Here is a 26771-nt window from a genome sequence, read left to right as displayed (position 1 = left end):
GATATGAACAACTTATTCGTTACTATAACATTAAATTTACTAAATCTTGAACTAGCGATCGAAAATCATAAAACTTTCATTGACAAATCAACGAGAAAAAGTTAGAATGAAAATCATAACATTGCAATTGTTGCTCATATTACTGAATATGCTTAAGTTCATGAATGTGTCTTCTTTTAGACAAAGATTTTAATAACTTTTTAAGACACCAGATATGAACAAGTAATTAGTTATTATAACATTCAATTTACAGAATCTTGAACTAGCAATTGAAAACCATAAAGCTGTCATTGAAAATCTTCAAGAAAAAGTTCTTCTACTTGTCACTGAAGATGAATGTCCTGTAGACGTTACTCAACCATCAATTTTGATGAAAGAACAATGGACTCAACTGTTAAAAGAGTTTAACACTCAGAAAGAAAAAGCAAACATTAGTTATAAAGCACAATCAGTAAGTATTGAGTAGTTACCTGATATATTTTCTTATAAGAAAATAATAACTTTAATAAAATATACTTTTTCTATATTTTCCTAGTAATGTCTGATTTTAAGTTAATATTTATAAAAGCAAAATGATAAAAAAGGAATTTAAAATTTTGCTTCATATGGTAAATTATAATGACATGATTCATTTATTTTGTAAATTTTAGTCACAATAGTTGTTATATTATTTTTCTTCTTCCTTCCTTACGGTTTTAACCATTTTTTATTGATCATTTTATTACTGTAATACTATACATCGCACTACTCTTATGGTAATACTATATATCGTATACGTAATAATCTTTCCGAATATGATGTTGAAGAATCTAAAGCATTTGCGTAAAGGAGCACTTTTTAATAGGTTAACACCGAAACGAGCGTTATTATTGTAATACTATACATCGTTCTACTATAATTGTAATACATCGTATAAGTAAAAATATTTCTTTACATGATGTTGAAGAATTCAAAACAATTGTGTAAAGGAACACTTTTTTCCAGGTTAACACCGAAACAAGCTTTCACATACGATTTAAAGAATGTAATTAAATCTAAACTCTTTTTTTATTTCATTTTAAAACCGTCACGACAGCCGACCCAGCTTTGGGTTTACGACTACGGATGTTCTACTCCATAGCCTTTCAGTTTCGAACCCAATCCAGAAGACAAGGTAACTCATGGATAAAATATTGGAAGAAATTTGCCTTCGAGGAGGACTTTTTGAGGGAACCAATCCACATTCAAGTTACATGGAGAATTAAACCAAGAAAACTTCTCACGGTTAGCTTGACGGCAAAGGAACTCTACATTGATTACACTAAATGATTATTATGATTACACTACTAAGTGATTTTTATTCAAATCTGCCTAATTTGAATAAAATCATTTTATACAATCCAGGAGACAAGGGAACTCCTGGATCAAATATTGGAAGAAATTTGCCTTCGTGGAAGACTTTTTGACATTTGTGTTGTTAGAAGTGAAAATAAGCAGTGGGAACTAACCCACATTTGCGCTACATGGAGAATTAAACCACTAAAACTTCTCACGGTTAGCTTGACGGCAAAGGAACTCTATCCACTGATGATATTTTACGTCAGCGCTGTAGTCGGTGCGAGACGGGTGCGAAATTTGAATCAACCACCCATCGTTGGGACTCGAACCCGGGCCACCTCATTGGTAGGCAAGCGCTCTAGCCCCTGAGCCACCACGGTCCAATCAAAACAGCTAAAACTGAACAAGCTTACACCAAACTACCATGCTTTCTCACCATATGAGAATTATTTTCACTTCTAACAACACAAATGTTGGCACTCTAGTAGTTTGCTTGCAATCCAGAATAAATTAGTGAGAGTTTGTTGCTGATCAACGCTGATTTTAATCACATGAACCAAATTTAATTTCTGAGAACTGTATTAAATAATTTTGTAATGTATAATTTCTATCCGCTTCTGTTCTGTTAATCCTACTTCAAATTCACTTTAATATCCTCGCTGTGCTACGCGTATGTTTGATTTACAAACTAATTTTATTTCAAGAAATTGGTACAAATATGCATTCTTAATTAATAATTTTTTACTGTATAATGGAACTAACTTTACTGACTCCTATGTGTATTATATTTTACTGTAATTATAAATTTTAGTTGCTAAATAACAAAAATGGTGGCAGTTCCTTTACAACAAATAGTGTACAGTGCGGAAAAAAGTAGACCACTCTGAATAATTTTTGATCTAATAATCGGGCCTTCACGTTCTAATACTCAATCTCAATGATTGGATTGGGGTTACCTAAAATATGCCAAATAACTAGTGCAGAAGATATTTTAAGTGACGAAATCAGCCACAAAAACATACTTTCTCTAAATAAACATACCTTTTTTTTTGACGGATTAAGATTTCTGAAACCCATAATAAAGGGGGTATAGCAATTTGGGAAATCTGGCAAATATAGTCCCCATAGTTTGGTCAGGAGAGCGTTCCGAAGTTTGAAACCGCTAATGTTAATTTTATTTTCTGCGTATTTCGCCATATCTCAGGAACTTTTTAAGTGAATTGAAAATTTTTTGCACACAATTATAAAATTTGTTTATCCGAAGATAATTACAGACAAATAGTAACTTTTAGTATATTTTTATAATTTTTTATTATTTTATATAATAATGGTCGAAAAAATATCGAATTGTAAGGTATACAAATTATGTATCATTCTGCAGAATATGATTTTACAAGGCAAAATGTATAATGCAAAATCGGTCGAATAGTTCCTGAGAAATCGAATTTTAAATATCTGACCTTTTGAACTATGAATTATTTCTATAAGCTATGAATTATTTTTATGAACTATGAATTGAATTTTGAATTATTTCTATGAACCATGAATTGAATTTTGAATTATTTCTATGAACTATGAATTGAATTTTGAATTATGCTAACTCAGTATAAACTTCATTTATATCCAATAAAGATGAATCAACGAAACATCTTAAAATATAATATAATAAAACAATAAAGGTGGAATGTTATGTTATTCTATTTGTAGTTTTACAGTGAAGCAGCAGATATCGATGCTTGGATTGCTGAGAAGTTAGAAATTCTTACAAACGCTGATTATGGAAAAGATGAAGATGCTGTCATAAAGCTTTTAACAAAACATAAGGTAAAGAAGAGAATTTATGTTTTCTTAACGAACTGTGTGTAACAAATATAACAAAAAATTAAAAAAGAGCGATAATTTCAGGTAATTCCAATTTGCAATAATAATGGCTTTATTGTTTACTTTTACTGTTCGCTGATTATGTATGACTTAATTTTTTATTAGTATTTTGCAAACTTAATAATGAAATACCGGCACTGTTTAATAGAAATTTATTTTGAATTTTTACTCTTTGGAAAGATATATTCATAACTAATTAGTACGAAATACGAAAATTTATAACTTTGTTGACATCAAAGTGCAGACAGAAAAAAAAATTCTGTTAAAATTACTGTACTAGATGGTAAGGATCTTAACTAAGGATATGGTACTATATGGTTCTGGTATTAAAATCCGAAATATACGGTATTTAAACCATTCATTTGGTATGCCACGCTCAAAGGTATTAAGATGAAACTTATAAATTTTACCATATTCACCGAGTTTTATGACATATTAAAAAATGATATTCAATTCTTAATTTTACCGAAATCATTACCAAAACATTCCGTTAAAAATTATCCAGATTTTTGGTACTCCTATAGAGTCAGTAACAAGGTTAAATGTACCATATTGCGGATGTTTTGATCATACTTTTTTTCAGTGTAATGTTCGTAAATTGGATGAAATGTTTATAAATCAATACCATATAATCAATACCATATTGCGGATGTTTTGATCATACTTTTTTTCAGTGTAATGTTCGTAAATTGGACGAAATGTTTATAAATCAAGGGCTGCAGAGGCAGCATATGTTGCATATTTTTAAAAATTTATTTAAAAACGAGTATCAGCATACATTCAAAGTTACTCTTAAATACGCCAGTATCCAATGAGCGAACGAAACGAGTTTGAATTGCGAAGCAATCCGAAGGGAGCTGTGAAAGCTGTTCCGGCGTAAGGTGAGTGCAGCAAGCAGGGTCCCTAGTTTTAAATATTACAATATGTATAAAACTATTTTGAAATTTCTTATAAAACAGCGTTCTTAAGTAACATTTTCTATTAAATTTCCTGTACTTATAATTCCAAGTATAAAATTTAATCTATTCAGTAGACTTACAAATAGTATTTTCAGTAGTTTTAGCAGACTTACAAACAGGTTTGCTAATTACTACACTTTTTGACTCTTACAAAAAGCGTAGGAAGTTGGCAGCCCTGCTTACAAATAGTATCTTCAGTAGTTTCAGTAGACTTATAAAACAGGCCTGCCAATTACTACGCTTTTTGCGAGATATTTTAGAGTGGTAGGCATTTAAACACCATAGCTCTTAGAATTTTTGGTAATTTCGCCAACATTTTAAAATCCTTACCATGAAAAAGCTGGATCAAATTGGTGTTGTATATCAACTTTTAAATCATTTATATACAGTGTTGCGGAAAATAATTTTCAATGAATTAAATGAAGATAAAACATTGAAACATAAACATGGATGCCACTAGAAAAAACTTTTACAAAAAGCGTAGAAGTTGTCAGCCCTGCTTACAAATAGTATATTCAGTAGTTTCCATAGACTTACAAATAGTATCTTCAGTAGTTTCAGTAGACTTGCAAATAGTATCCTCAGTAGTTTCTGCAGATTTACAAATAGTATCTTCAAAAGTTTCAGTAGACTTACAAATAGAATCTTCAGTAGTTTTAGTATTTTTACTAATTATTGTAGATCTTCGCAATATTATTCTTATAATTTTAATTGCAAAAACTCACCTAATTTAAACAGATTCGTGTATTCTGATTCTATTCAATAAATTAGTTTTTTGTTCTAAATAATACTTTAGTTTGATTTTATGCATGTTTTGATTTATACATGTTTGATGCTTACAAACGAGTTTATAAAAATTAATCTTTCCAATTGTTTTTTCAATTTTTATTGTAAAGTGCTTTCTGTTTCATTGATGGTTTCAATTTACAGGCATTGGAGTTGGAAATTGATTCGTACAAGGGATTAGTCGATGAACTTGGAAATCAGGCAGAAAATTTAATTGAATCAAATCATCCAGATTCCAAGATTATAAAGAATAGAATGGTAAAATCAACTTCAAAATTTATAATGATAGTCTTAACATTTAATGCGTGAATGCAAATTTTAAACTTATTCTAAACTATTACTGTTCTTAAAATATTCCAAGTGCTTTATGTATACAGCATTCTTTGCATGTTAAAATCTATTCATTTTGTTTCATTAAATGCTGAATCTTGAGATTTGCGGGAAATTAACGACTGGATTTGTGGGAAAATTTCGAGATGGAATCTTTCGACTTTGCGGGAAATTTCGACCACAATTTTGTTTGAGACACAATTTTTGTTAAATAATTATTTATGCAGCAGAAATTATTTATATATGACTATTTTAAGTCATGAATCAATGCAGAAAGATTTGTATGAAACATCTACATCGAACCCCAATGTGACTACAAGCTATAGAATATAGGCTGTAGAATTTAATAAATAATTGTCCTTATATGTGCTATATAAGAGAAGCCTTATTCTAACAACCATACACGGTTTCTTGTAACTCCATGTAAACGTGTCATGGCAAGAAGGAAGAAAAATAGAATATAAAAACTTAAAACAAACTGTAAATGAAATCTTTTTATTCATAAAACTTAGTTTTTCATACTAACAATATTACTAGATTGAATTTTTTCTGGTTTTGATTAAGCTTACAAGTCGTCATTGCATGTGCAATTAGGCCATAATTAATTTTACTGTCATACACACTTATATATCTTGCATGCATTTCACTTACATACTAATACAACTTATATAGGCATTTTATTTAAAACTTAACCAAATTTCAGGATGTTATCAATCAAGAAATGAAAAACCTTCAAAAATTGTGTACTGTGAAAAGGCAAAAATTATTGGAATCCAAAAGCCGATATGAATTTGAAAATGAAACAGAAGAGCTAAAGGAATGGATTGCTGAACAAATAGAAATAGCCGCATCAGAAGATTATGGTGAAGATTATGAGCACGTTTTGGTAAATAAAAATTGAATTTTTATTGCATACTTAATTTAATTTAATCGAATTGAATTTATTGAAATTAATTCATAATTTATGATGTTTCTGTTGGTGGAAAAGTTTACTGCAAACAATGACAGCTTCAGTTACTAATATTAGTAAAATATGAAAGCAGTTAATCTTTGCATAAAAATTATTATTAAATTCTATTCTCAAATAGAATTTTTTTTTATGTATTAGGAGAAAACAGTCAATAAACGATTTTTCTCACAGTTAAGAGTTTGAATACCATCTTTTTTATTGTTATCTGACTGTTTTGGTTGAAAATGGTAAGATAACAATTAAATAATTAATAAATAATTATAATAATAAATGATAATTATTATAATAATAAGTGATAATAATTATAATAATAAATGATAATGATTATAATAATAATAATCATAATAATAATAATTATAATAATAATAATCATAATCATAATAATTATAATAATTATAATCATAATAATTATAATAATAATAATTATAATAATAAAAAGTAATAAATAATTACCATAAACAGTGGTTTAAATTATTTACTTTTATGTACTACTTTTTGTGCTTGACGTGATGATAAAGTTTGCCTAGTATAAATTTAATTCGAGTTCATAATGATTAATATTCTCAAAATTTATGGTATTTCGACGAAGATATGAATTCCCGTCTAACATAAATTTAATTAGTGTTCTTTCCTATTAATATTCTCAAATTTCATAGCATTTTAGCCATGACTTGAATTCTCGTAATTTAAATAATTGTTTAAAAATATTTGCGAATTATTTTATTTTTAATGCTTTATATGCTTCAATGCTTTCACAATATTGTAAGTAATATAAATTATTTAATCTGCAGGTACTGAACCAAAACTTTGAATTTTTTAAAACTCGTGTGGAAAGTGGCTCAAAACGAGTTATGCAATATGAGGAGTTTGCAAAAAGACTGATAAATAGTAATTGTTACTTTGTCACAGATGTAAGGGAGAGTTTGGATTACTTAAGGTTTGCTATTATTTTTTAAATTTTTTTGTATTGATTGAATTGCTTGCTATTATCATATATTCTAAAATCAGAGCATATATTATGAAGACTTGTGTATTGCTTCTTGGGAGATAAATGAATATATTTTAATCATTTCGGTTTGATTTTTAAGAGTTTATAAAAAGGGAGGTCCGAATTTTAGAAAGATTTTGAACTCAGTAACCAACTAGAATGGAAATTCTCAGTAATCATTTACTATAACTTTGAGATTGGATAATAACATTCAGTGCTACTTGGCACTTAAGGGAAAATTATTTTTTTATAAATATTTAAGATCAATACAGCTGAGTGTGGAAAAAAAATTTTCTTTTGTCAGCAATTTTTTTTAAAAATTTTTTAATAATATATCAGAAATACTAAAGCAGTCATTTTACTAAAAAATATTATGATATATAATACCGTGAATGGCTGAAATCGAAAGAATGTCGACTTTCAACGGTGAATGTCAACAATCACATCGTCGATTTCGTGAATGTCCGAAATATTTGTTATATCCGATTTTGTATTAATTTATTCGTTGATATCATTATTTTTATTCGATACTTTAATTATGCTGAGGATAAATTTGGGGAAGCATCAGTGTTTGGAGCACCGGTTAAATGCATACAAGGCAGTGGCACTTGATCTTAAAAATGCATTGATGTAGGGCATACCTGGTAAATGTATACCATGGCGCTTAACTAGACCCAGTGGCACTTAACTAGACCCAGTATACATTTCAGACTGACATTTGTCAACATTCACTGGTAGAAGTCAACAATCACCAATTTCGGTTAATCGCAATAACATATATATCGCCAGCTCATTCCAGATTGCAAATAAATTACTTGCGATATTGTACTCATCATTTATTGAAATTTTGATACTAAAATCCCGCCAATGGTGTTTTCGGAAACGAAAATGTATTCCATATAGTGAGAAAAGAAGATATTTTGGGGTATAATTATTCAATTTTAAATCTTTAAATTTAAATCACACACTTTAAATCGTACAATGACCTCAATGACCCGAAATAAAGTGTTCTTTGTACAATTGTTTTTGGGGCCTCACCATCGTATTTGAAGAGATATTACACCACAATTTTTTCAGCTTAGAGTAGTTGGCAAGTTTTGTTATAATTTATTTATAAAACGAAATTTTAATGGTTAAAATGATTTGTTCTTTACAGTGCACGATGGTTAGAACTTGTTGAAAGCATCGAAGCAAGATCTTTCAAAATGGAAGCAGCGTCAGAAATACATCGTTACCACCGTGACGTTACAGACATATTATCTAGAATTCATGGACATTATCGAACAATACCACAAGAACTTGGAAACAACCTTAATCAAGTTCAAGATTTACTTAAAAAGCACGATAATGTTGAAAATGAACTTTTAGGAATTGAAGCACAAGTTAGTTTATCAATATAGGATATTAAAATCGATGAAGTGCTGCTCTAAAAGATTTTTTAATGATCATCACGTTTTTAGTTGCAAAAAGTTTTTATATATACTCAATAACTTGAATTATGATCCGACTCATTGAAATCCATAGTAAATTTCAACGAATCAACGTTGTTAAAATTTTATGGTTTTATGAGATAACAGCTGTCACAAACTTTAAGATGAATGAGTAATGTTACAATATACTTTAGTTTAATGTGAGTTCTAGCAACATCTCCTAGAAGAGAGAAAACTTTCTCACGGATCAATCTAGTAGTCCGACATAATGAGCAGAAATTGCGCAATTGGGGGAAAATAAGGAAGAGGTCACAACGTTTGTACTACATAGTTCTAGAAACATCTCCTAAAGGAGAGAAAGCTTTCGTATGGATCAATTAGAGTAGTCCGACATAATGCGCAGAAATTGCGCAATTTGGGAAAATAAGAAAGATGTCACAACTTTTGGACTACATAGTTCTAGCACCATCTCTTTAAAGAGAAAAAGCTTTCTCATGGATCAATTTAGTAGTCCGACATAATGAGCAGAAATTGCGCAATTGGGGAAAATAAGAAAGATGTCACAACGTTCGGACTACTTAAGAATCAGATTTCTCATTTCTGGTAACCCGTACGGTGGTCTTCTCTTTTCTAGCAGGTGTTGGTTCTAGTATATTGGTATACTGTAACTTAACTAAGCGATTTCCTTTATTTTTAAATAATTGTGAAAGAAACCTGAGGTTTTAAAGGTTTGAAAGACCGACAATAAATTGAAAACGGAAAATAGTTGTTTTGAACACCCTATGCCAAAATATGTTGCAATAAATTTGTAACTTTTAAAAATCATTTTGGTTATTATATGCAATAATTGCATGAAATTTCGTAAGCGTAGCTTAAATATTTATGGAGATATGGACATTTTCATAAAAATCTTATTTTTTTGTCTTACGTTTTTTGCTATAACTTTAAAAACATTCAATAAAATTTAGCAAAATTTTTAGCGCAATTAAAAATTAATTTAAAAATTTTTTCTTTAAAATTTGAAAAATAAGCTGAGCAATATTTATGAAATTAAAGTAGTTCTTTTATATTGCGTATGCGCGGAAAAAAGGCAACTTTTTTTTTCTTCATAATTTTGTAATAAATTGTATTTGGCGACTAATCAAATAAGTTCGATTAGAATATCTTAAAAATTTACGAAGTTTGAAGTAAGTTGATCCCGATTATCTTGTAAGCATATACTAATTATTGTAATTTTTAGTTAATCTAGATTAATATTTAGAAAGTTTATTCTGGATATTTCGCAATAAAACGAAAAAAAAGAAGTTAGATCGCAAACCTCGAACCACAATCAAAATTCGAAACTAATGCTTACATTGTTCAGTTATCCTTGGATCATTTCCCAGATAGCGAAATAAGGTTTATTTTCCCTCAGCAAAAACCTTTCAGTGTAAACCTAAAAAGATTTTTTATACGGTTTCCGCTTAAACCTTCTAACCTTAAAACGAGGTCTGTGACAATCTGCTCTATTCTACGCACATTATCCTGATCCAAAGCCTTGGAAAACAACCTTCGATATAAAAACCTTAAATCGAGGTTGACTTAGAGTTTTTAACCGTTTAAAAATCCTTGAATAAAGCTAGTCTCGAGGTGAAAATAATCTTAAATCTAGGTAATTAAAAGGTTTCTTTTCGCAAACTCTTTCATACTCAGCTAAAATCCACCTTGACGTAACCTAATTATCCTAATCCAACTTGACACCTAGAGTGTAAATCTAAAAATATTTTTTATGCGGTTTCCGTTTAAACCTTCTAACCTCAAAACGAGGTCTGTGACAATCTGCTCTGTTCCACGCCCATTATCCTAATCCAAAGCCTTGGAAAACAACCTTCCATATAAAAACCTTAAATCAAGGTTGACTTAGAGTTTTTAACCGTGTAAAAATCCTTGAATAAAGCTAGTCTCGAGGTGAAAATAATCTTAAATCTAGGTAATTAAAAGGTTTCGTTTCGCAAACTCTTTCATACTCAGCTAAAATCCACCTTGATGTAATCTAATTATCCTAATCCAACTTGACACCTAGAGTGTAAATCTAAAAATATTTTTTATGCGGTTTCCGTTTAAACCTTCTAACCTCAAAACGAGGTCTGTGACAATCTGCTCTATTCTACGCACATTATCCTAATCCAAAGCCTTGGAAAGCAACCTTCGATATAAAAACTTTAAATCGAGGTTGACTTAGAGTTCTTAACCGTTTAAAAATCCTTGAATAAAGCTAGTCTCGAGGTGAAAATAATCTTAAATCTAGGTATTAAAAGGTTTCTTTTCGCAAACTCTTTCATACTCAGCTAAAATCCACCTTGACGTAACCTAATTATCCTAATCCAACTTGACACCTAGAGTGTAAATCTAAAAATATTTTTTATGCGGTTTCCGTTTAAACCTGGTTGGATTTTTGAGGTTAGGATTTTTGAGGTTAGCCTCAAAACGAGGTCTGTGACAATCTGCTCTATTCTACGCACATTATCCTAATCCAAAGCCTTGGAAAGCAACCTTCGATATAAAAACTTTAAATCGAGGTTGACTTAGAGTTTTTAACCGTGTAAAAATCCTTGAATAAAGCTAGTCTCGAGGTGAAAATAATCTTAAATCTAGGTAATTAAAAGGTTTCTTTTCGCAAACTCTTTCATACTCGACTAAAATCCACCTTGTCATGAAATTTTAATGGACAATGCAATTTGATCCTATCACTAGTGTGACGTCAGCAAAAACGTCATTATGGACCAAAGTGACCATTTTCCCTAAGTGACAATACTTTTTAAGAAAGCTTTAAAAAATAATTTTTAATCCTTTTAGAATGAAAGGTTTGAAACTGCAATATTTTTACTTTATTGAAAAAAGGTTTTTAATACAAACATTTTCGTGACAATAAAAGGAAAATTCTGAAGCAAGGTTGCCGTAAGGTTACATGTGTTTGACTTGTCAATGTGTTGATGCACAGTTGTAGTTGGCCCTCTATCATATATCACTGTCACTCCAGAAATCATTCTGCCAATTCTGCCCCCCCCCCCTAAAGTAACACCCCCTGAGAAGCAGAATTATTTTACCAGTTTGGATTTTTTTCTGTTGGTATGGTGATAACTCAATTCTTGGTACCTTGGTATCTCACTTTTCTGAGATATTTAAACTGATGATTAGTGTTTTCCTCATAAAGTAGTAGGCAAATCACGTTTTTAGATGTAGCGTTCCTCTTAAAAGTATTTAGATTTCTGAAAGTATTTGGATTTTAATTTTAAGATTCCTCTTAAAAGTATTTGGATTTTTTGCTGTTGGTATGGTGATAACTCAATTCTTGGTACCTTATTATCTCACTTTTCTGAGATATTTAAACCGATAATTAGTGTTTTCCTCATAAAGTAGTTGGTAAATCACGTTTTTTGATATAGTATTTAGTATATTATAGTATATTAGCTCTTAAAAGTATTTAGATTTTTAAAAGTATTTGGATTTTAATTTTAATATTCCTCTTAAAAGTATTTGGATTTTAATTTTAATATTCCTCTTAAAAGTATTTGGATTTTAATTTTAATATTCCTCTTAAAAGTATTTGGATTTTTTTCTGTTGGTATGGCAATAACTCAATTCGTGGTACCTTGGTATCTCACTTTTCTGAAATATTTAAACCGAAGGTTAATGTTTTTCGCATAGAGTAGTAGGTAAATCACGTTTTTTGATGTAAAATTGCTTTAATATGTTGCGGATTTGTGAATTAATCGAGTAGAGCAATGCAATAATCCTGAAAAAAATTTAATTAATGATTATTAGATTGGTTTCTGATTACTTATTGTATTAGCTGTATAACTAAGTTTATTCATTTATATTAGGTTCACATACTTTTAAAAGATAGTCAAAGATTGCAAGAAGTGTATCCCGGAGGAAATGAGGAACACATTCAGATGCAGCTCGCACTTGTTGTTGAAAATTGGAACCTTTTGCAACAGAGAGTATCAGCGAGGAAAGATCAACTGCTAGTAGCTCAGCAAGTTCACAAATTTTTAGCAACAGTAAGTGCGATAATTTACTTTATGAATATTTATTGACGTAAGTATTTCATTCCAAGTATGTTTTTTATGCTAAATACTACAGTAGAGTCTCGATAATTGGGCCGCTCAGAAGCCAATGCGGTTAAGTTCATTTTTTGATATTTTCTGATTTTTGGAAATTTTGATGAAATAAATAATAATCTTCTTAGTTATTAAAGGATTTGCTCGTTGGTTACTTTTTTCTAGGTTATACAGCCCTTTTTTTAATATCTTCTGAATATATTGTATAATAATTTCAGAAGCCATTGTGAATAAGTCCACCTTTTAACAATATTTTTTTACATAAACTTTGAAATAAAAATTAAATTCTTCTTCTTCTTTCGATATTTGTTGGTAACACTGAAAAACAAGAAATTCATAGTAACTCAGGGTTGCCAGACGTAGTATTTTTAATACTACGGTAGACTTTTTTCACCAAAAAAAAGGGGTATGGTATCTTTCGTAGTATTTTTTTAAAATGTGGTATTTTTAGTTTTAGTTAGTATATACCTCCAATTAAGCACGACTTTTACAGGACATTAAGGACAACACGTGGAGATCAAGATTTACATTTAAATAACTCGGAAGAAGATGATGTTTGTTATGATGAATAAACATAAAACTTGTGACAATAAATGTTATTTTATTATTTTTACATATATTTCTTATCTTTTTCAGCTGCCAAAAGGTATAAGTCCTAAAATTTTTAAGATACTGTCATTATTTCAATAAATACTTACGTTTTTATTTACACATCCTGTGCATATCTTGTTTTTTTGCAGAGTTTGCACCTCGAAAAAAGATTTTATGCACTTTTCTAATTAAATTAATAAACCAAGAATTTCAAAAACTAATGTATCAAAAAACATTAATTTTCTCAATTTTTGTGTTTTGGACTTAACCGCATTGGCTTCTGAGCGACTCAATTTTAGTCTCGATTGTTCGAGTCTCCCATAAACCCGAGCTAGTGGGGAAAAAAATCAGTCTTGCTCCCAAGCAATGACCAACGCACACGCAACACGTAGAATGATTACTACGCTTGGTTTTACGACGATTACTAGTACTGAATGTTGAAAAACATATTTGCGTATTAAATACTGAAGAATGTTAATAGTGTGTTTGAGAAAAAAATATTAGACAATTATTTTAAAGTACAATTAACCTGGTCCAGTAATATACTGGATATTGTTACTTGGTGCAATACATTAAATGTACACCAGTCATCCTGTTAACAGTGTGTTTACATGTAAAATATTAGGCAATTAAGTACAGTTAACAATTTTAAGGAATAATTAACCTGGGTCAGTAATATACTGAATATTGTTACTTGGTGTAATGCAGTAAATGTACCCCGGTCATCATGTTAGCAGTGTGTTTAAGCAAAAAACATTAGACAACTATTTTCAAGTACAATTAACCCGTTGCATTAATATAATGAATATTGCAACTTGGTGTAATGCAGTAAATGTACCCCAGTCATCATGTGAACAGTGTGTTTAAGCAAAAAACATTAGACAATTATTTTAAAGTAAAATTAACCTGGTGCGGTAATATAATGAATAGTGTAACTTGGTGCAATGCAGTAATTGTATCCCGGTGATCTAATGCAGTGTTCCGCAACGTTTTTATCACCGCGGACCTGCCAACGTTTGATAATTTTACCGAGGCCCTCTGGGGGGGCGCTGATTGTTTACATTTTAGATTATTTTGAGTTATTAATTTTATTTAATTGCATTTAAGCATGCCTTCAAAATAAAATACAGTTACACCAAAAAATAAAGATAGCAGGGGTCTGTCCAGGCCGAATTTACTACCGTTTAGCGGTACCTTCACAAATTCAACTTTAGGAAAGACGGTAGTTTCACAAAGTACTTTTTCTTAAAATTTTATTTTTGTATCCCTTAAGAAACAATATCTTTACCATATTTTTGTGTTGATTTTTTAATATAATTTTTAATTTTTCACAAATTATGTCAAAATTTTCACAAAAAAGTTACCTCTCAAAAAAACCAAGACAGACCCCTGTAAAAGAATTTAACATTAACTTACTTGAACGTTAGATCTATGAGAACCCTGAGCTTTTTTCTTTGCAATGAAACGGTTTGATCTGGGGGTAATCGGAGACAATGATACATTACAAACATTAAAAAAATTATGTTATAATATATTTTTCAATTAAATACTGAAATTTAAACATTTCTTTGTTTCCATTTATTTAATTTTAAGTTTTCGATAATTCGATTTTTCGAAAGTTCAAGGTTGGCTCTGCCCCGTCCACCTCGAATTATCGAAACTCTACTGTAATTATTTAATTAAATTCATTTCATAAAATCATTTATGTCAAATTTACCAAATATTTCGTTCCAAAACATAATGTTAACACTTGTGACAACTAAATGTGTTGTCAATAAATTGTTTTAAAAAATAATTTCACAGTAAAAAAAATTTCAGATAACAAGCACTTTTTAACCGTAAAGTTTTACAGAGCAAAAAATTTGATTTACCGTAATTTTAGAGCAATAATATTATAAAATCACGGAACTGAAATTAAATCAATATTTCTGTTAAATAACGGTATAAAATTTTACCGTAAAAATGAATTTTACGGATACTGCACTCAGGATGCCACTACTTTTTACGATAAATTGATCCGGAATTGTTTACAATTTACTTCACTTTGTATATTTTATATCGAAAGAAAATTTTGAATACTACGCAACGAGAAAAACGCACACACAATAACAAATAAACCAACATAAGCTCACCGGACAAAAAATTAGTCACCCTAGTTCGCAAGCACCGATGTATGGTTTGATTTCGTTAGATGATGCAGTGCTCAAGTGACGTGCTCAATTGCGTGCACACTGCTTCAACGTGATCAAAGGCAAGTAGCTATCAGTGAGATATTTTTGTTTGAAGCGGAAATTGTGTGTAAATATGGATAAGTGTAAGGATGTGATCGAATGGCAAAAACGAGCAATTGTGTTTGGCCATGCCAATGGTCATACGGTGAATGAAGTTGCTGGATTTGTTGGTGTTTCGATGCTGACTGTTCAACGCGTCTACAAGCAGTGGTGTAATACACGTGGTCACGAAGGACGACGTCAGAATTGTGGCCGGAAAAAGATCCTGCTTGAAAGGGGACGGAGACGTGCTTCCCGACTTGTCAATCAAAATCACTTCAAAACCTGCCAGGAATTCCTTCAGTTTGTAAATGAAGGTCCATCCTAACCTGTTAGGGAGAGAGCATTGCAACTAAAACTGCATGCAATGAACATTTGGAATCGAACATCGCGTAAGAGGCCATTGCTCACTAAAGCTGCGCGACTTCAGTGGGCTAGAAGTCACCGAACGAGGACAGTTTCTGACTGGTGGAATGTAATATGGTCTGATGAATCACGTTTTTGCCTTTATTCAAAAGACACACGTCCTCCAGTGCAACGGAGAGCAGATGAAGCATTTCATCCGGATTGTGTGCTAGGTCAGATTCAAGCCGAAGATGGGTCAGTCTTATTTTGAGTGCATTTTTCTTATTATGGATTGGGCCCCCTCATTGAGGTGGCCACTAACATGAACCAACTTGTTTATTTTAACATTCTGGATGATCATATATAGCCTTTCAGTTAACATCTTCATGAAGAGTGTGTTGTCGATACCTCTATTTTTCAATATGACAACAACAAAGTTCATCGGACTGGAAGAGCATATGACTAGTTTTATGAGCCCTCAGACACTCAATAAATCTCGACTGACCTGTAAAATCAACTGACTTCAACTCCATTGAAAATTTGTGGGACATGTTGGAATAACGTGTAAAACGCCGAAATCAGCATCCTCGCAATTTGGTGGATTTGCGCGATCAAATCCTTAGCGAGTGGCTTGAACTGGATTCGACGTACCTCCAAAACCTTGTGCACTCACTTCCTAACCGATTCCAGGCTGTTATCGAATCCAAAGGCGGTGTTATTTTCTATTAAATGATGTTTTTCATGATTTCTCCAAGGGTGACTAATTTTTTGTCCGGTGCGCTTACTATAATTTCGGTTCGATAAAGAAGAGCCTTTATCAGTGACTAAACTCAGAATGAAAAATATTTACTGACTCAAAAATGTTAATACTTGCTGCCACCTCAAGTAAATATTTGAAACACAGCTGGACCGATACTCTGCACCGCCCCTTGCTACCCGTCCTATATATTTGATCGCCTTCTCTGTTCATGATCCAAACCAGTTTCTTTAAGCGAAAGTAGATAAAGAATACTTGTACGTATCCAACAATAATCTATCTAATGTGTGTGTCTTTTAAAAGTGCTTTTTTAACTTAATTTATTTGATCGCTTTCTCTGTTCATAATCAAAACCAGTTTCATTAAGTTAAAGTAGATAGAGAATACTTGTAAGTATCCAACAGTAATCTAACTATGTGTGTGCTTTTTAAAAGTGCTTTTTTAAATTTTTCTTGAGATTTTAAAGCATCGGAAATGTCTTAATTATTTTAATTTCTTAGGTAAGAGAAGAAGAAACCTGGGCGAAATCAGTATGTCTCGATTTAGATTCAGGAATTTTGTCCAGAGATCTTCAACAGCTGGAGAAGGAACACATACTTTTAGGCGATGAAATAGAATCCCGCTTAGCACGGTATGACGAATTAAATCAAGAGGGTGATTTGTTGAAGACATCCGATATGTTCCAATCTCAAGTAAGTAACTTTTTTTGTCAACAAGTATGAGCTTAGAAAAGTCATGTCATTTTTATTGGGGAAAATCAATTAGTATTGTGGAAAAAGTATAACTTGATCAGAGGGAACCGTACGCTAGTCTCACTGAGGAACAATTTTTTTGTTGCGTTTCTACAAGTACTTGATCTTACCTAATGCGAGTGTAGGAATTTCAAATCTGAAAATTTTTTTTATTCCGAAAGCTACTGATATCTTTTCAAAATGATATTTCTGCTTTTTAGCGAACTAATTCAAATTTTTTAACGATACAAGAAGTCCGTAGACGTTTGAAAAAATTTTCAATGTAGGATTTTTATCACAGAAAAGCTCATCAAGCAGGATGGGACATGCATTGAAAAATGTTACCGCTTTCAGAAATCCACAGATTTCCACATATATATCCTCAGGTTTCCACATGCAATTGATATTTTGAAACAGAATTAGTAATAAAATCTCTTAACTCTTATAAACACTTTGATAAAACATTGGGTATAAAGATGTATTTGGTTGAACTATGTTCCTGTTTGAATTTTACGAAACGAGAAACAAATCATAAAAAGTATAAATGCATGAAAGTATGTCTTAATTTATATTTTCCTAGGCATGCAAAAAATGATTGCCAAAAATGAGATAATATATTTAATTTAAACAGTATATATATATATATATATATATATATATATATATATATATATATTATTAATTATCAATTGTAATTTGGTCAAAGATTGGTATAGGAATTTTCAAGGTTCTCACGTTTGTCTAAAGGAAAACCTTAAAATTGTTAGCTCTACATTCTTTAATCTATTTTTAGAATAGGCTGTGAATGTGTGAAAGTGTTTCTTTTTAAATAATGAATTAAGAAAGAAAATTTCGACAAAGAAGTAATACAAGAATGTTTGCTAAATTTTTTTAGATTACATTTATATATTGTCTTGAGGTTTTTCCCTAAAGAAAGTAAAAAACGTTTTTACAAATTATATACTTAACCTCACATTTGTCACTTATTAATGTGGTCACTTTTTGCAGTATATCCATGAAAAATTCTATGAAAAGTAAAAAAAAAATTCTGAAGAAATGTTATAAATTTCTGCATTTTCACTCTTAGGTTGATGAGAAGTTAAAATCTTTATCCGATATTTGCATTAAAGTTCGAGATGCTTATAACAGGCGATCTACACTCATTCAGCAAAAGAAGGGTGTAGTCCTTTTCTTCAACGATGCAAAACAAATTCAAGCGGCTATAGCCCAAAAGGAGGTAAATATAGAACTTTTGAGTAGTTAAGGAAAGCTGAAAAATACCGTTTTCTTAAAATTTTATTTTTTAAGAAAAAGTTCTTTTTTCTCTTAGTTAAACATTTATTAATGCTATTATGACTCTTTTGTATCTATAAATTACTTCATGTGATAAAAAAACTATGCGAAAACTAAAATATATACTTTATGTTTTTAATAATTGAAAGCCATTATAAAAATATTATATTGAAAATAAATATTTGCTAAAAGCTAAATAAAATAAAATTATGTTTAGAATAAAATTAAAATACAAATAATTCTAAGACGCTTAAAATCAATATCTGAATCTTTATGTAGAAGTAATTTTTTTAAAAAATACTAGAATTTCATATTTGTGTAAACTGAAAAATAAAGCAGATTTAAACAAATATATTAATCTATTCAAATAATTAAATTTTCCCGTTATAATAAACTAACCCCTAAACACTGATTAGAAATTGATATATAGTCAATTACGAATGTTACGTTATAGATTTTGATCATTTTAGCAAAAATGTTAAAAATAAGCAAAATGTTTTTACAAATATTTTGAATGAGATTAATATTATGACCATCAAACAAATTATGGAAAATTAATTGCTTCTATCAATTTTTTATTAGGTTCAATTATGTGGGAGTGAAAGAAAAGAAATAGTCGAAGATATATCGGATGATTTGAAGAAACATTTAGAATTTCAGAAGCTTATGGAAACTCAAGAAGAAAAGGTAGAGTATTAATTGATCCAATTTCAAATTTCAACTGCAAATAAAAATGTAAATTTTTTCCAAAACCAGACCACTAGTCGTTTTTTTTTCGAACTAAGTCTTCAGTTTTTACAACCATTTTATGCTTGTATTTAACCTCTATTTATCTCATTTTATACTTTGGAGTTTTTCTTCCTCATTCTTAAAAATTTCTAAATTTTTCGTTTTCTGTTGTTTACTGTTTTAAATCAAAATAAATCTAAATTCTGAAAGAATGTAATAAAATATTTTTTCTTCGTTGTTGAATTCATTCATTAAATTATTTTTTCTCTCGTAAAAGTACAGATCAATTGCAAAATAAAACTGAGGCTTTTTAATTTTCATATCAAAATTAACCAATATCATTAGCCAGTACAGCTCATTACGTTATATATTCATTTTCAAAAATAAAAACAATCATGCATGGCTAAGTACTTTCCAAAACATTAATTTAAGAAAAAGTGCACAACGAAACATGTAAAATAGTACAAAGGAGAAAGTTTCGCCCGTACTAAAAAATTAACAATTACATAGAATATAAAATTTAATAATCCATAACAAACAAAAAAATATTTGTTAAACTTAAATCTGGAAGGAAAAACCACTGCTTTTTATGATAAGAAATTCTTATTCAAAAGATCATTACAATATTATTTAATTGTATTATTAAATAATCCATTTCTGAAAACCAAAATTCTTTTTGAATTTTATTAAGAAAACCTACAAATTATGAGCTAAGTATGTAATAAACTAATTTTTAGCATTACTACGAAACTATTCCCCTTATTTTCCGATCTAAACTAAAGAAACAGTTTGAAAGAAATTAATTTTTCCTTCATTTCTAATTCCTTGACTCTTTTGAGAATTATCTATTGTAGATGAAGATTATTCAAACTGCATCATTATTTTTTGTTGATTTGTAAAAACTGTTTAATTTCTATGTTTCCATTTAGTTTTTAAAATATTCTTTTTAAAGCTACTTTTGCTGACTCTTCGTCTAATTTTTAAACTACTTTTGCTGAATTTTTCGTCTGATTTTAAGGCCACTTTTGATTACTTTTCTTATCGAATTTTAGAGCCACATTTGTTAACTTTTTGGTACTATTTTAGTACCACTTTTACGGACTTTAAAGTTTCATTTTAGAGCAACTTTTGATGAATTTATCGTCTAGTCTTAAATTATTTTAAATGACATACAATTTGACATATATATTGGATTGATTTACAGTAAACTTACCATGTTTGTGATTTTTCCATAGTTTGCACATTGGAAAGAACAGGGTGAAATTCTTATAAAGCAACATGTTGAAGAGGCAGAAAAAATTGATAAAAAAATTGAAGATCTATCTGAAAGGTAAATTGTTATAATAAACACCTGTAATGTTACCTGTTATACTACAATACTACTAACCATGCTACCAAGAGATTTCATTGTAGTATGACTTTATATTCTATAATTATCTTCCTAAAGCATAATCATATCGTTTTAAAGAGTGAAATAGAAATTAATATGTACTTATGAGTGCTACAATGGTAATTTTCATTGTTTTTTATAGGCGAAGACGCTTAATAGACTTCAGTTCCGAAAGATGTAGAAGTCTTTCGGAAGCCTTACAGCATGCTAAGTTCAAACGAGACACAATAGAGGTAAGCATTTAAATTAAATAAACATTTCTTCTTGAAGCAACATTGATATAGTTTTTTTGTTATTCTTCAAGAATTTGTAATTTTTTTTTTTTAGTTTTCTTAAAGTAACTTTTAATTTCATATAATTTTTTTTTTAAAACAAGCCTGTAGACGGTATATATTTCATCCTGTTCAGAACACGTGGTACATTTATTTAAAAAGAATTAAAGGACTGTATTAATATCATATAAAAAAATTTCAAAATTATACGAATATTTTTATTATGAAGCCTTCTTAGAAGAAATCTTATTTTATAATTATCTTCCCATTTTTTTTAAATGAAACGTTATAGTTATAAATCTACAAAATTTACATTCTTAATTTTATTAACTTGGCAAGTTCATAGGCAGTTTTTTATATTAATTATGTATTCAAATTGGTACTGAATGTTTTTATAACTGTCAAATGTTTGGTATTGAATGTTATTAATTTGTGAAATTAGTTGACAATTTGTAATATTATACATTCAAAATTGGTACTGAATGTTTACTTTGCATAAAAGTTTGAAGAATATGATATCCAAATAATTTTGTCGTGTAATTCCACAATTTTTTTTCGCATGTGACGTATAAAATTAATTATACATATTTCTGTAAAACATTTATAAGTATGATTGTATACATCGATTGAGGTACATAATGCTAATCGATAAAAATAATTTTATTCGTAGTAATTTAAAAAAAACTAATTTAAAATTATAATTTCGGATCGTTTCCTCACCGTAAATTCACATTGTAGAATGAGCAGCTTACAAACTACTGTTTACTATTTTACATCAACAAACCTTTATTACTTGATTAGAAACTGCATTCACTTCAAAACTATAGAAATAGGGAAAAAACTGTCGACCTGTTTCAAGCGTTCAAAAACAGGCACCCATTTTCAAGACTTACCAGATGTGAATGAAAAGAAACAAAAATGATTTAAAATATAAACTAAGTTGGCAATGAAAAACTGAAAATATGAAGGTGAGAAACAAAACTGTTAACATCATATAAATTTTTTGTTTCTAGCCTTTGTTTTTCTATTTTTCATCAACGTTTTATGTTTTAAATCACTTTAGTTTCTTCTCATTCGCGTCTGGCAAGTCTTGAGAAAGGGTGCCTGTTTTTGAGCACTCGAAGCGAGTCGACTATTTCGTCCTATTGATATATTTTTGAAGCGAATGATGTTTTTAACTAAGTAATATCTTACCGCTTCAGTTCCTGGGTATTATTTATTTAATCTGTTAACCTTGATGTTGGTTTATGTAATTTAAACATAACTAAAACATCACATCCATGTTTATATCGTTATTGAATATTTTATCTTAAAAAATAGAACTCATTGGGTCTTTTCTAGAATTAAAGTTTAAAAATAATACAGATGATAAAATTGACAAACTTTTGACAAATAGACAAAGTCAGGGAATAATATGTTTCGTTTATGTTTAGAGCATATTTAAATATTTCCTATCAGAAAAAAATAAATCATTTATGAAATCATTTTTATTTTTTTAGGCTGAAGCATGGATTCAAGAAAAGAAAAATAAATTGAGATTAGTTTCAAAGGATTACAATAAACTAAGTGATGAAGAAAAAATTAGATGTTTACAAAAACAACTTGCAGTTCAATCTGAACTTGACGCTCACGAATCTTTTATTAATCAGATTGTTCAAGTAAGTTATATTTATTGTGATATTTATCATTCTATTTGTTTTGCGTGTGCTTCCAAAAATTGACCAAAAAATTTAGAGGGATGACAAAAGGCATCAAAATTCGTTTATATCATGATAATTTAATGCACAAAATAACTTTTTGTAAATATTTATTAATTTTTATTAATAGTCGAAAAAAACTATAAGGTAAGCAATTTTTTACATCGTTTTAAAGAATGTAATTTTATTTGGCAAAATAAAAAAAAATGAGTGAAATTGGCCAAATAGTTGATAAGAAATGAAATTTTCTAAAAAATATATATATTTTTTTTAAATTGCCTTTATCCCAAAAGAATCGTTAAATAGTAGTTTTTTTTAAATCGTATTTATTAAAAATTAGAAGTTAAAAAAATTATATTGAGCCCTAGAACGTAAAGATCCGATCTTTTGATCAAAATTTATTCAGGGTGGTTTTTTCTTCTACTCTCTAAACTACACAACTAGCCATTAATTTAAAAATAACTAGTGATTTCTTTCTTAGTTTTTTTAGGGAAATACCCAAAATAACACTCTTTCGTATGAATATAATATTTTATTCAAGCAAGGAATAGTATCTTATTGCGTAATTTAGCATGCATAACAGAATGTCTTTCTGTTGTGTATGCTTATGTACCCAAAAGAAACACTAATTCAACATTCCCTCAAGTTCGATTGATAAAAGTCAATCTTCTTTCAAAGCAATCACTGCCCCTCACACTCAGAATATTTTATTGGTATGATTGTTAAGTCTTTGGATCCAATGTTATTCCAGTTGCATTGAAACGTTCTCCAGGCTCTATTCCTGATTGCCGTAATTATAATTCTGATGAGCTTCTCCAAACAATTCGCCTACGTCATTTGTACACAATCAACAAAACTTCTCTCTTAAATGTTCAATTTTGGAAAAGCGCTAAAAAGATATTTCGACGCATCAACGAGTGATTTAACTTCAAAGTGACCGGGCCACGTTATTGGTTGAAAATGACATCACTACTTGTGGAAGGAAGATGGCATGTAGAGGCTGGCGCTAATGCGATTTTGGAAAATTGCTGCCTTTAACAAGTTTTGCCTTTTAACAAGTTATATTTCTTATTTTTCATTATTTCTATTTAATAATTTATAATTACCATTAAGACGTTTTGTTACATCCACAAGATATATAAATACATTATTTTCAAACTTACTTTTCAGTCTAATATTTCAAATTCTTTTATTTAAATGAAAGAAAGGGCTGAACAAGAGAAAATAATAATACAATTTACTGATTTTTAAAAAGGCACTGATGGCAAGAAAAGTAATAGCAGTGCAACTTACTTAAATTAAGTTTTTTTTTAAGACCTGATAGGTAATAAATATAAATACTGCGACTTAGACAGTATTTGTTTGGTTCTGTTGCAAATGTTATAATGTATAATGCATACGACTTAATAAATATTAAATTTAATTTTTAAAATTGTTCAAAATGCAAATACTATTGATAATTCGCGAAATTTTGTAACAATTTCTTTCAGGAAAATAAAATGTGATACTGATATCGTGTAAACAGTTATAAGAATCAAATAAATCTAGAGCATGAAAACGAAACTTGTAGCTAAAATAAAGTAAACGCCAACTGATCAAACACATAGTGATGTTATTTTGAACCAATACAGTGATCCGGCTATTTTGAAATTTAATCGAAATCTGTAGTTAAAGTAAAGTAAACGCCAGTGCATACTTACCATCGCCCTTTCCACATGTAGGGATGTCATTTTCGACCAATAGCGTCATCCGGCTACTTTGAAATTTAATCGAAATCTGTAGCTAAAGTAAAGTAAGTTCCAGCTGATATCTACAATCTTCCTTCCCACACCTAGTGATGTCATTTTTGACCAATAGCTTGATCCGGCTACTTTGAAACTTAATTGCTCATCTATTTTACGACGAATTTTTGATACAGAAATAAATGGATGCAGTTTTTTAGGCAACCAATACATAAACATTTCATTGAAGTACCATATTTTGCATGTTTTTGATTAAACATTTTAAAGAAAGGAGAAAAACAAAGTGCATCGCATTGAGTTTTATAGTAAAAAAAAGTTATTTATAACCCAAAAATGTTTGATTTTTATTCCAGCAAAGTAGAGAATTTAGTCCAACTGACGAAGCCAAAACGAGACTCCAATACATTTTGGAAGACTGGGAGGAAATTAAAACGAATGCTGCAAAAGTTGGAACTGATTTGGCTCAAGCTAGAGACATGCTAGCTCTTCACGAATCTTTTGAAAAAGCTGAATCTTGGATCAAAGAGAAGGTCTGAAAAATGTTTCCCTCAAATTCACATTAATACCAGCTATTAGTTTAAAATGTATTGTTCTACTATAAACTTTTATATTTCTAGGAGCTGATGATACAAGCAAATGATGTAGGGAAAGATTATGAACATTGCATGGCTATTCAATCTAAACTGGATGACGTTAATTCGGTATTTCAAATTTATATAGTCTTTATTAAATATTAATTAGATAATCATTTTCTCTCAAAGTAATGGGATTGAAAGTCTTGGGCAATATAATGATAAAACACTTTTTCAAATCGTTCAGAAGAGCATTTTTTCGGGGAAACCTCACGATTTCCATGTAGTCAATATGGATGTTTGTATGCATTGTGCTGCCATCTGGTGAAAAGATTGAAAACTTTTAAAATACCTTTCAAAGAAACAGTTTGGACCAATCTGTACCTTAACTATGCTAAAAAACAGATTGGTGCAAAGTGTTATTTTTGAAAAATTGTAGCTTATGACTATATTGCTCCAAACCTTGCAATTATCTAAAATAAAGCTGATATTAAATTGAGGTATACAGGATATGAAATAACCCAGAATTACGTAAAGTAAGATTCAACATTTCCCACAGGGACTATATATTATTTTTAAATTACTGCAATTATTAACCAATGATAGTAAAATAACACTACGCTAATATCCAAGAAGATAAAAAAAATGGGCTTAGCAATACCTGTGTTTATTCAGATTCTCTCAGTTATCATGAAAGTGCAGATTTTGGCATACGTCGATGATGTAGACATCATCGCAAGATCTAGGACTGCACTAAGTGAAACTTTTCTGGCACTGGAAAAATCAGCTAGAAAAATGAACTTAAGAGTGAATGTGGAGAAAACAAAATATATTTATTGCGGTACAATGGAAACCATCCCTAAATTGTTTGAAGTAGATTCTTTTAAATTTGAATCTGTAAAAAATTTTACTTATCTAGGATCAGAAGTAAACTATCAAAATGACATTAATCCTGAAATCAGAAAAAGAATAATCGCAGCCAATCGCTGCTTCTATGGTTTAAGATCATTATTGAAATCCCACTAAATAAAAAGAAAGACGAAGATTTTACTTTATAAGGTATTAATCAAGTCAGTTTTGATTTATGCTTCAGAGACATGGACTTTAACAAAACTGGAAGAAAAGTTATTAGCAACCTTCGAAAGGAAGGTCCTACGAACCATCTTTGGCGCTATTCCAACACCTCCTAGAAGAAGGAAGGCCTCAGCACGGATCAATTTAGTAGTCCGTTCTAACGAAGTTAACTGCGCAGTAGATGAAAAATAAGAAAGATGTCATTTCGTTAAGGGTACTAAGCTGCGCAGTGGTTGAAAATACGAAATACGTCATTACGTTTGGACTACTAAAGAATATTTATGGTAACCCGTGCTTAGGCCTGCTCTTATCTAGGAGGTGAAGGCTATCCTCGATAACAACAACTAGAAAAAAAGATATAATTTTGAAATATATAAGATCTTTAATAGTGATGACATCATTAAATCTATTAAACTAAGTAGAATAAGATAGGCCGGGCATGTAGTGAGAATGAGCCCAGAATAAGCAGCATTAAGAGTCTTTAATGGAACCCCCTCCAATAAAAAGCCAAGAGGAAGATCCAAAAAGAGATGAAAAGACTGTG

The 26771-nt window shown here is 29.8% G+C and overlaps 1 protein-coding gene across 1 annotated transcript in view; it reads left to right on the top strand.

Moving 5' to 3' along the window:
* The window catches only part of LOC107454829 (spectrin beta chain, non-erythrocytic 5), a 183503-nt gene that overhangs the window by 90061 nt on the left and 66671 nt on the right, over positions 1 to 26771 (top strand). Inside the window, exons 35-49 of the mRNA XM_087155893.1 lie at positions 254 to 451; positions 3025 to 3141; positions 5088 to 5201; positions 5977 to 6159; positions 7035 to 7180; positions 8388 to 8613; positions 12525 to 12704; positions 17228 to 17419; positions 18546 to 18695; positions 19334 to 19438; positions 20716 to 20810; positions 21013 to 21103; positions 22642 to 22800; positions 24935 to 25111; positions 25199 to 25282. Of these exons, the coding sequence (XP_087012019.1) occupies positions 254 to 451; positions 3025 to 3141; positions 5088 to 5201; positions 5977 to 6159; positions 7035 to 7180; positions 8388 to 8613; positions 12525 to 12704; positions 17228 to 17419; positions 18546 to 18695; positions 19334 to 19438; positions 20716 to 20810; positions 21013 to 21103; positions 22642 to 22800; positions 24935 to 25111; positions 25199 to 25282 (2217 nt within the window). The remainder of the gene's footprint in view (positions 1 to 253; positions 452 to 3024; positions 3142 to 5087; positions 5202 to 5976; positions 6160 to 7034; positions 7181 to 8387; positions 8614 to 12524; positions 12705 to 17227; positions 17420 to 18545; positions 18696 to 19333; positions 19439 to 20715; positions 20811 to 21012; positions 21104 to 22641; positions 22801 to 24934; positions 25112 to 25198; positions 25283 to 26771) is intronic.

Source organism: Parasteatoda tepidariorum, chromosome 12, assembly GCF_982258835.1.
Source record: "Parasteatoda tepidariorum strain Cologne lab strain chromosome 12, Ptep-v5.0, whole genome shotgun sequence".
Classification (NCBI taxonomy): Eukaryota; Metazoa; Arthropoda; class Arachnida; order Araneae; family Theridiidae; genus Parasteatoda; species Parasteatoda tepidariorum.
Note: the sequence above shows the minus strand (reverse complement) of the source record. Positions and strands in the feature narration are given on the sequence as shown.